We start from the raw sequence: 11918 nt of genomic DNA on the forward strand, positions 1-11918 counted from the left end.
GGTCCTTCACTGCACTCGTTCTTATACTTAGATACCAAAATGCAATATAATTAAATCATATGGTCAAAATTAGAAGTACCTTATCATCAGGATATTATATCTACTTCGTTTTCCTATGATATTTCATTTTTTGTTGAATTCGGAATATGTTTTTTTTTCCTAATAGCAATGTTTAGTCCAAAATCCAAAATCTAAAATTTGAATCTAAAATTTATATATTTTTATATTTGTAATTGTAGTGAGTATTCATACATTTTGATTATTTGAAGTATTTATATATGGTTGTTAATATAACTGTTACAAGTGGCATTTATAATGTTATAAATAAGTTGATAAAATCCAATAAAATAAAGGCAGTTGATGTAAAATATTGTTACTAGATTTGTTTAAAAACAAAAACACACATCCAAACTATACGACATAATAATAACGATCTAACAAACTGACTTCTCCACATATCCATGCATCCATCTATAGTTTGTTTCTTCCTAATAATAAAGCTTCATCTTCTGACAGGAGACCGACTGTATAAAACAAAAAAAAAACATCAAACAATTAAATAAATATTCATCATCCACATTATCCAATAGAAAATTAAACATTACTATACCTGCGATACCTCCCATATCCAGGGCTTCGTGGGGCCCGATCCCGATCATACGAAGGTCCATTGTATCTATCGTACACCGGACTACGTCCACCCCCACCCCCACCCCGCCCATAATCTGGACTCCCTCTCCTCCTGTAAGCATAAGGGCTAGGCGACCTCCTATTGCTACTGTAAGGACTCTCCCCTCTCTCACCATCATCCCTCAAGGCATACTCCACTGACACCACCCTATCAACAATCTTACTGCAAATATTTATCCAACATTTTTATTTTTATTTTTTATTTTTCATTTAAAAAAAAAAAAGAAAGTAATTAAATTAACTAGACCTCATGTGTGTGCATTCAAGGGCTTTGGTGGCTTCCTCTTGTGTCTCAAACTGGACAAAAGCAAAATTTCTTCTGATGCGAACATGAAGGACTTTCCCATAAGGCTCAAAATGCTTCTCAATGTCACGAATGCGTGTCCGAATCGGGTCAAAGTTTATTACAAACAAAGTCTTTGTTGGTCTCTGGTTTGCCATTGACTTTGAACCATCACGGTGTCGACCGCGTTCCCCCTGCGTAATGAATGAATCGGTGTGTATAAATTAAGAGGGAGGTTTGGAAAGGGCAAAAATGGAAATTCACATACCCTAGCCCATTCTACTGAGAGCCTGCGCTTGTCGTATCCAAACGGGCTGTTGTCAAGAGCTTGAATCGCGTCTTCAGCATCACGTTCGTCTTCGTAGTAAACAAAAGCAAATCCTGTAAAATTTTGAAAAGAAAAAAAAAATGTTAGGAAAAAAAGCATAATAGAATATAAGAAATGTGTTGAGTGAAGACCACAATACACATCATCTATAAATGAGGGTTTCTTTTCTTTTCTTTTATTTTGTTTTGTTTTGTTTTGTTTTCCCTCATATAAACTAGATAGAGGTATGAGACCTGCAAAGACGGATGTGATGATCTGATAGGATGTACAAGTCTTGCAAGATGAACTAATTCATGATGATGATGATGATGATGATTTGATGGCATAACAAAAAGATTAAATCCAGGTCTCATCAACACCTCAAGGCAAGATGAACTCACAGACCCCAACATGAAAATTCTTGTGATATGGCAGATGAGTGAGTGAGTGAAATGTAGAAGGAATCCAGGATGAATATAAGGATGAGGTAGTAGTAGGAGTAGTAGGCTATGTTTCCATGTTTCCCTTAAGGTTTTTTTATTGCAAAGGGAGAAGCTCATTTTCCCTTGGTTGTTGTTCCTGCGTCAAAACAAACACTTAAATACCAAGGCCTGTTCCAATGTAATTCAAATTTCCATGGCCTTGTTAATAATGCCCATCAGCAAAGCTACAAAACTAGCTTTATTGCAATTCTAGTCAATCATCAAGTATACTCAAAATCCATCTATTTTACTTCACCAAGCAATAAGGATAAACATCTATACTAGATAACAAAACGGAGCAAAATCAACAACAAAATATGTTTGATCGATAACCTACATTAAGACCATAACATCGTCTACATCAGGATATTTTGACATAAAACCTAAATCGTTTTCCTTTCTTAAACTGATTCGTCATCCTATTTACAGGAAACACTCCTAAATCAACGACGAAAGGATTAAAATATCAAATGAAGGAAGAATATACCGGATTTCATATCAACGCGATCGACCCTTCCATATTTCCCGAACAGCCTCTCCAAATCAGATTGACGAGTCTCGTACTCGAAATTCCCACAGAAAATCGGCCTCATCTTCAAAAGGATTTTCAAGTTAACAAAATAATTTGGCAACGAGAGCAAACCCTAAAACAGTAAAAGTGAATGGGGGAAGAATTAGGGTTGAGAGTTGAGAGTTGAGACGGTGATATTAATACACGACACGAAGAAATAATTTTACTTTTGGTACATGCTACGTGTTATACTGCTATAGGCTATGGACCAACCATCTATTGGGCTTTGGCCATAAATTTATTTATTTTAACTAACTATAAGACCAGGGTGTCTTGACTCTCCTCATTTTTCTTTTTAGACAAAATCGTAAATTTGGTATATATTTTTTTTGGATTTAGTTTAAATTCTGATTTTTTTAGATTAGTGGTCTTTTTGAGCTAGTTTAGTTGTGCTTTTGGTCCCTATAAATAGTGAAATAACTGTAATACTCTTGAGGTATTTATTTTCTATTTTTCTTTCATTTCTTTTTTAAATCTAATATTAATTTATTTATTTTAATAATTAAAAAAAATAAAAATGATCTCTCTCTCTCTCTCTCTCTCTCTCTCTCTTTCTCTCTCTCTTTCTCTCTCTCTGCATCACGAACAAGAGGAGCATACTTTCTACCCGAAAATCCATTGTTATACATCGTCTTTTCTCTACATCTTTACGCCTCAATTTGGATTTGTTTTTTTTTTTGGAAATCGATTCAAATAGGTTCACATTCTTGGGTAGGATCAATTTTTCTTTTTTGGAAATCAATTAACAGGTAATGTGGAAAGCTATATGAAGATGAACAACCGATTTTCTGGGTTTGCTCTTCAAGAACAATCAAAATTTTGGTTTTGGTTCTAGAATTAAAAATCAATGTCTGAATCTGAAAAAGGATTATGGGTCTTCAAGAACAATCGATTTCCAAAAATTCGATTTCGCATGTGTGTTTTTATACCATTTATAGGTTTAGGGTTAATTGAATCAAAGAAATAAAGGATGGCATTTAATAAAATCGAAGCTGAATCATCCCATAACTCGATTTGGTCACGAGAATCAGAGCTAAAATCGAAGGTGAATCAAGAACACGATATCATAAGAGGCTCATATCTACAAGTTTGGAATCGAAATCTGAGAAAGGGGATCGAACACGCCATGGCTGCATTTTGTGTGTGTATGTATGTTAGATCAGCAAGTCTGTATTTATGTGTATGTTGAAGAAGATAAACGCAGAAAAATATTATGGTGCCTGAGGTATGAAGATGGGGATGTGGATTTTGATAGATTTTTTTCCGGGTTCATTTTGTGTTCTCCCATTTGTGTTCATAATCACCTTCAACCTCCGCCTTTATCAACCCAAGAACTATGCGCCCAAGTGATTCTGCAACCTACAATCTTGCTTTGCTCCTTTCTGGTATCAGAAGTAGGCAAGAAGAAGAAGAAGAAGAAGAAGAAGAGAGAGAGAGAGAGAGAGAGAGAGAGAGAGAGAGAGAGAAAAGGAGGAGGAGGTGGGTCCTCTCAATTTCTAATTATTAAAATGAATAAATAATTATTAAACATTTAAAAACTTATTTTAAAAATAGAAAATAAATACCCCAAGGGTATTTAAGTCATTTCAGTTTATTGGGGGACCAAATCCGCAACGAAACTAGCTCAAAAGGACCACTAATCCAAAAAAGTCGGGGTTTGGACTAAAACCCCAAAAAATGCATACCACATGGACCATTTTTGCAATTTTTGTCTTTTTGGTAGGATACGTCACATTTTCCTTCACTTAACCCTAAGAAATGGGTGGGAAATTTTTTTAATAAAATTAATTGATTTTTATGATTTATAATTTTTAAATTAATAACAAACAAAAAAATTTAGTCAAATAGAAAATGTATTTCATTAACTAAAATAAAAATTACAATAAACCTAAGATTTAAAAAAATAGAAAATTTAAAAAACAAAAAAAATCAAACAAACCAACAACCCATAAAAAATATTTTTTCAAATTTTTTTTTCACTTCTTCATCATGAGCTTGAGAGTCGGTCCCGAGAGATAGTGTTTTCCATCAAGAACCTCATATCCTCCATTTCTTGTATCTCTGTGCGCTCCTTCTTCCTTGCTTCTTCTTTTTCTTTGTCGAACGCCAAACGTTCAGAGAAATTAAAATTATATCGATCAAACGACATTGTTATATTCCGTATTTCGTCAACGTCCATGCTGAGATCTAATACACCCGAAGAAGTCTCATTTCCCTTCCTCTTTGCTTTGTCCCTACCCATCAGTCGGGCAATTTCTTCTAGCTCGAGTTCGTCCTCCTGATTTAAATCTAGACCGACCCGAGCATCGGAGGAAGTTGTGTAACCACTAGAACCCGTTTTCGCTCGCTTTGATTGTTGTACTACAAAAATAAAATCTTGCTCGTATTTTTTCCACTTAAGACACCTAACAAATAATTTCCAACAGTCGTGCCACTTGAATGGTTTTTTTGAATTCCTCACGGTTAAATTGCAAGGCTTCTTGAATTCCTCACGGGTACCGTATAGTGAGAAGACTCACCTCGTGGGAAGTCTAGAATCTCACGTGCTCGCTATCTCCGAATCTCGAAACGAAGACCCAACCCCGCCTAATCATAACGAAATATCATTCTAATTAATATAGGCTTCTAAGACTAGGCTTCACCCTTTTATTATTCCTCAGAGGGGTAAAAGACCATTTCACCCCTCCTTGACTCAAAGTCCACATGTTGACCAAAACCCTAAAAGTCAACAAAAGTCAACAGACCACAGTACGCGGGGCGTACCGGCTTCTGTACGCGGGGTGTACATCGATGAACCACAATCGGGGGTCTCAACCCCTTACGCTGCGCGTACTGGGAGTTACGCCCAGCGTAATTCCCAGATTTAACCATACCTTATTTTTGGTCTTAAATGGTTAAGACACTTCTTCAACTTCTAGATCCGGCTCTCTTTAAGTCTCTTAACCCATAAAGTCGGAACCTTTAAGCCTTGGCATGGCTGTAAAGGCTCCTACACTCTCTAATACCTTTTCTTTTCAACTCAAAAGATCTAGATCTCATGCATGGCTAATTATTCACATCCAAGATTACATTTTTATGAACATACAACTCAAATAGACCTGGGATATGATAGATCTAAGCCAATGGAGACTACTTGCTCATCAAGTCTCCATCTTTGGGACCAAAACCCTAGAAATTGGTCCAAGAAGCATACCATAAGAACCACAAGGCAAGATCTGAACTTTTTACCTCAGGAAGAAGCTCCAACCTTTGTTATCCATGGATCTACACTTGTACACCAACTTCTAGCCTCCACAATGGACTCCTCTTCTCTTTTGCTACCTTGAAATAACACCTTAAAGCTTAGAACACTCACACCCAAGCTATAAATGAAGGAACAACTCTCTTAGGGTTTCATTCTGAAGGAAGGTGGCTGAGGAACCAAGCCATCTCATTCCTTTTATAGCCAACAACCCAAATTAGGGTTTTGGGTCTGGACTGGTTACGCCCAGCGTAACCTTGGGTACGCTGTAACGCGTTCAATGAGGCGCGCGAGTACGCGCAGCGTACTCCTTGTACGCCTAGCGTACTCGCCCAACACAAAGGCCAAAAATGACAATTATTTAAAAGATGAAGGGCTAATTGGTTGTACGTGAGTTTCGGGCAGTTACAATTCTCCCTCACTAGAACCAGACTTCGTCCCCGAAGTCTTATACCGAAAACAATTTCGGATGCTGCTCTCGCATCTCCGAATCGGACTCTCACGTCAACTCGGACCCCTTTCGATGCTGCCACTACACTTGCACCAAGGGCACTTCCTTGTTCCTCAGAACCTTAACCTTTCGATCCATAATTGCCACCGGTCTCTCAACATAGTTCAGGGCTGCATCCACCTGAATATCATGTAATGGTACTATTGCCAACTTGTCGGCAATAAACTTCCTCAACTGCGACACATGAAAGGTGTCGTGAATCTGACCCAGCTCCGCAGGTAGATCCAAACAGTAGGCTACCCTGCCTACCCTCGCGATTACCCTGAAAGGTCCAATATATCGAGGCCCCAACTTGCCCCTCCTCCTGAATCGAATCACTCCTTTCCAAGGAGAGACCTTTAAGAGTACAAGGTCACCAACCTGAAACTCGAGCTCGGACCGACGCCTGTCCGCATAACTCTTCTAGTGACTCTGAGTGGTCAACAATCTCTACCTGACCTGCTGTATCTGCTCTGTCGTCTAAAGCACGATCTTTGTACTACCCATTACCCGTTGCCCCACCTCTCCCCAGCAGATGGGGGTCCGACACCTCCTCCCATACAACAGCTCAAAGGGTGGCATACCAATGCTCGAATGATGGTTGTTGTTGTACGAAAATTCTGCCAAGGGTAGATAGGTGTCCCAACTCCCTCCAAAATCCAAAACACACGCTCGGAGCATATCCTCTAGCGTCTGAATCGTCCGCTCACTCTGCCCGTCCATCTGTGGGTGGTATGCAGTACTGAAATGCAGTCTCGTTCCCAACTCCTCGTGAAACTTCTTCCAAAATCTGGAAGTAAATCATACGTCCCGATCTGAAATAATCGACATCGGGACCCCATGCCGCGATACCACCTCCCTCACATACAACTCTGCCAACCTCTCAGCAGAAGAGCTCTCACTGATAGCAAGAAAATGAGCGCTCTTCGTCAACCTATCCACAATCACCCAAATTGCATCGACTCCTCTCGCAGTCCTCGGCAATTTGGTGATAAAATCCATGGTAATCTATTCCCACTTCCACTCGGGAATCTCCAGCGGCTGCAGCTTACCATGCAGACGCTGGTGCCCGACCTTAACCTGGCGACAAGTTAGGCACCTCTCGACGAACCATGCAACATCCCTCTTCATACAGGGCCACCAATACTCCTTCTTTAGGTCCAAATACATCTTAGTAGCCTCGGGATGGATTGAGAACTTCGATCAATATGCTTCTTCCATCAAAATGGTACGCGTCCCGCCCACAAACGGTACCCAAATCCAACCCTGAAATGTCATAATTCCCTAACTATCGATAACGAATTCCGATACCTGCCCGACAACCCGCTCCCTATTTCGGTTTTCTGGTCTTGCAGCCTCAGCCTGGGCCCCTCGGATGGTGTCCAATACCGGAGTCATCATCATCAACCTCATACAAACGTCTCGGATCGGGGCGCTCTCCGTCCTACGGCTCAAAGCATCGGCTACGACATTAGCCTTGCCCGGGTGGTACAGGATCTCACAATCATAATCCTTCACCACATCCAACCATCTCCTCTGGCGCATATTCAGGTTTGGCTGATCCATCAAGTACTTCAGACTCTTGTGGTCCGTGTATATGGTATACCGAACCCCATATAGATAGTGCCGCCAGATCTTGAGGGCAAACACCACAGCCCCCAGCTCCAGATCGTGGGTGGCATATCTCGACTCATGAGGCTTCAGCTGCCTCGATGCATACGCTATAACGTGCCCCCTCTGCATAAGCACTGCCCCTAACCCAGATATTGATGCATCACAATATACCACAAAATCCTCCATCCCTTCCGGGAGTGCGACGCACAACTTCTGGCGAAGTGTCTCAAATGAGGACTGCTGCTCCGGACCCCATGAAAATGCAACACCCTTCCGGGTCATCTTGGTAAGTGGCACGATGATCTTGGAGAAATCCCTAATAAACCTCCGATAATAGCCGACCAATCCCAGAAAGCTCCTGATCTAAGTGGGTGATCTCGACACCTCCCATCTCATCACCACCTCGATCTTAGCCGGATCGACCAATATCCCTTTCTGGTTAAAAAGATGTCCTAGGAACTGGACCTATCGTAACCAGAAATCGCATTTGGAGAATTTGGCATACAACCTCTCCAATCTCAAAACTCCAAGGATCTCCCTCAAATGCTCTTCATGCTGCTCTCTAGACCTCGAATATACCAAAATATCATCAATGAATACGATCACCGACCGGTCCAGCATCGGCCTGCACACCCTGTTCATGAGATCCATGAACGCAGCTGGGGCATTGGTGAGCCCAAAATGCATCACCACAAACTCGTAATGTCCATAACGAGCATTCAATGCAGTCTTTTGGATATCTTCATCCCGAACCCTCATCTGATGATAACCCGACCTCAAGTCTATCTTGGAGAACCAAGATGCCCCCTGCAACTGATCGAACAGATCATCGATCCTAGGTAACGGATACCGGTTCTTGACCGTCAACTTGTTCAACTCCCGGTAATCAATACACATCCGGTGTGAACCATCCTTCTTCTTGACAAAAGGATCAGCGCTCCCCAAGGTGAGCTACTCGGTTGAATAAACCCCTTTCCCAACAGCTCCTAAAGCTGCAAGGATAACTCCTACATCTCTGGTGGAGCGAGGCGATAAGGCGCCTTGGCGATAGGTGCTGCTCCCGGAACCAAATCGATACGGAACTCCACTTGCCTTTCCGGAGGCATGCCCGGCAGTTCCTCGGGGAACACATTCGGAAACTCGCACACTTCCGGAACCTTGTCAACCGAACTTGGCCTCCCCGCGGCCACTCATGTGTCCATCACATAGGCTATGAATCCACTGCAACCCTGCTGCAAACTCTGTCTCGCCCTGGCAGCCGAACAAAACGATGTCCCACACCGGGTCCCCTCGCCATACACAGTAAGCACTCCCCCACTAGGGTCTCGTATGGTCACCAGCTGTCTCTCGCAGTTAAGGACCGCTCCAAACTTACTCAACCAGTCCATGCCCACGATGACACAAACATCTCCCATCGCGATAGGAACTAGATCTACAGGGAACTTAACACCAAAAATCTCGAGCACACATCCTCGCATCACGTCGGTGGCATATACTGCTTTCTCATCAGCTATGGAAACCCTCAGGGGTTGAATCATCACCTCCCGATCAATACCGATGTGCTGACTAAAAGCCAAAGATACAAAAGACCGACTCGCACCCGAGTCAAATAATACCAAGGCAGGTACAGAATTCACAAGAAAAGTACCTACGCATATCATAATATAAGCACAATATCTATGCATAAAAGTAAATACACGAAAGAATACATACCAGCCACGACATCGGGCGCCGCGCGAACCTCCTCCGCAGTCAACTGAAAAGCTCTCCCGCGAGCCTTCGGATCCTTGGCCTTCGCCGGCCGAGTCTCGGTAACCCTAGCAGCAGGCGCAGATCCCTGTGCTGATCCCTGGTGAAGTTGAGGACACTCGGCCTTCCGATGGCCGGTCTGGTTGCAATTGAAGCAAACCATAAATCCCTTGGGGCAATCCCTGACGATGTGCCCCTCCTTGCCACATTTTTAGCAAGCAACTGATCGACAGGCCCCCTCATGACCCTTGCCGCACTTTCCGCAAGTGCGGACCTTCTGACCTCCCGTCCTCGAATCGGCGGACTTGGTCCGCTTGGCTGCCGGCTGAGACTGAGCCGGCCGCCGATCCATCCTCTGAGACTCGGCCTCCTCCCTGGCCTAAGTCTCCAACTCGATCTCCCTCTTCCGGGCATTTTCCTGGAGCTTAGAAAATGTCTGGTATGTCGAGTTCGATACGAACTCCCGAATGTCCCTCCTCAGAATATCCAAATATTGGCTCATCTGTGCCTGCTCAGTAGACACCTGCTCAGGGCAGAACATCGCCCTCTCATGAAACTTTCGGGTGACCACAGCAACTGAATCATTACCCTGCTTGAGGGTCAAGAACTCTTGAATCAACTGTTCCCTCTCCACCGGGGGAACATACTCGTCTCTGAACATGGTAGTGAACCTCTCCCAAGTCACTGCTGAAATCTCTGCAAGAGTGAAGTTTGCCGTCACGAACTTCCACCAATCCTTTGCTCCTAGGTGGAGCTGGTTCAAAGCGAACCGTACCCTCAGATGCTCCGGACATGAACACGTATAGAAGCATCCCTCAATGTCAGCAATCCATCTCATCGCAGCGATCAGATCCTGCGTCCCATCAAACTCGGGTGGCTTCGTGTTGCTGAACTCCCGAAACAACAACGAGTCGCCTCCCTGAGGTCTGGCAGCAGCCACAACTGCTGTAGCTGCAGTGGCTGCGGCCTCAGTCACCGCGGCGTACCGCTCATCAAAAGTCTCCAACAACGTGGTCTTGATAGACCCAAACATCTCCAGAATCTCGGCCCGGATTGCCGCAGCCACCTCATCGTGGATCATCTGACGAAGCTCCTCGTCACTCACACCGTTCGTCACAGGTCTGTGGCGTGTCCCAACCATAATGCCTCTGAAATACAACATAAAAATGTTAGAGACTCAATCGAGCATACTCGCACTCGATAACGCAACCCTACTCGGCCTCCGATTACCCAAAGGATTCTTATTTAGGTTGCCCACTGATCCGGTGTCTTCAGTAGTACGGGCCCTATACTACTGACTACACAGCATCAACATTCACCCCAAGTCCTCCTCCTTGGACCCCGGATCACAAGTACTCTATTCTTGCTATGCATTGGTTACCTACTCGCTCTCAAGGCATCTCATAGCAGCAGGATTCCCCTAGACTAAAGCATCACAAATCAGGCCACTCTAGTCCTAATATGAATACCTAGTCTACTCTAGCATGCATAACATATCATAACATATCTCATAACACATATTGTAAGGGTATTTTGGGGATTTTACCATTCGGGCGCTGGCTGACCGTACACACTGCTTCTTCTTTGGTTATCACAAAATCTCATATAAATTTTATGCTTTTATTATTGAATTCTTTTTCTCAAATCCTCGGTTTGAGTTCAGTTACGCCCAAAGGTGCACCTGAATCCCTCAAACCAAGGCTCTGATACCAACTTGTAACAACGTGAATTTTCAAAACAATTTTTTTTGATTTCTTAAACATGTTTTCATCCAAATCGAGTCATCAAAATCCAATGTATCATATCATAATACAAAACATATAATCCCAAGATCATAAAATAATTCCTCCGCTAGTGTGTACAGATCACGCCGGCACCTTCCCACGGTCCTTGCTAGTACCTGAAACACATAACACCACAACTGTAAGCTTAAATGCTTAGTGAGTTCCCCAAAATACTACTTACGCACATACGCCTTTCCAGGCCATGACCTTCCGGTCCATGTGTCTCAGGGGACTTTCGTCCCGACCCAGTAAACCTTCCGGTCCTACCTGCGTCGACCTCCCGGTCCACATCACAATGCTTTCCGGCCCATAACATAAATGCCTTCTGGCCCATAACATAATGCCTTCCGGCCCATATCAAGCATAGCATACATAGCACATACAAACGGTTTACTTATTCATATACAATGCATACAACTCATAACATATCCGACCTTCCGGTCACATATAAATACCCTTCCGGGTACCGTATAGTGAGAAGACTCACCTCTTGGGAAGTCTAGAATCTCACGTGCTCGCTATCTCCGAATCTCGAAACGAAGACCCAACCCCGCCTAATCCTAACGAAATATCATTCTAATTAATATAGGCTTCTAAGACTAGGCTTCACCCTTTTATTATTCCTTAGAGGGGTAAAAGACCATTTCACCTCTCCTTGACTCAAAGTCCACATGTTGACCAAAACCCTAAAAGTCAACAGACCACAG

General features: G+C 43.0%; 1 protein-coding gene across 1 annotated transcript; it reads right to left on the reverse strand.

Moving 5' to 3' along the window:
• Positions 1-295: 295 nt before the first annotated feature.
• On the reverse strand, positions 296-2471 carry RS31 (RNA-binding (RRM/RBD/RNP motifs) family protein). The gene is made up of 5 exons (XM_079032476.1): positions 2250-2471; positions 1242-1354; positions 938-1167; positions 611-853; positions 296-524 (listed from the first exon to the last, which is right to left on the reverse strand). The coding sequence occupies exons 1-5, from the start codon at positions 2353-2355 to the stop codon at positions 503-505; spliced, it is 714 nt and encodes a 237-aa protein (XP_078888602.1). The 5' UTR covers positions 2356-2471; the 3' UTR covers positions 296-502.
• Positions 2472-11918: the final 9447 nt, after the last annotated feature.

The sequence above is a fragment of the Lactuca serriola genome, chromosome 3 (assembly GCF_051521515.1).
Source record: "Lactuca serriola cultivar US96UC23 chromosome 3, Lser_US96UC23_V15, whole genome shotgun sequence".
Lineage (NCBI taxonomy): Eukaryota > Viridiplantae > Streptophyta > Magnoliopsida > Asterales > Asteraceae > Lactuca > Lactuca serriola.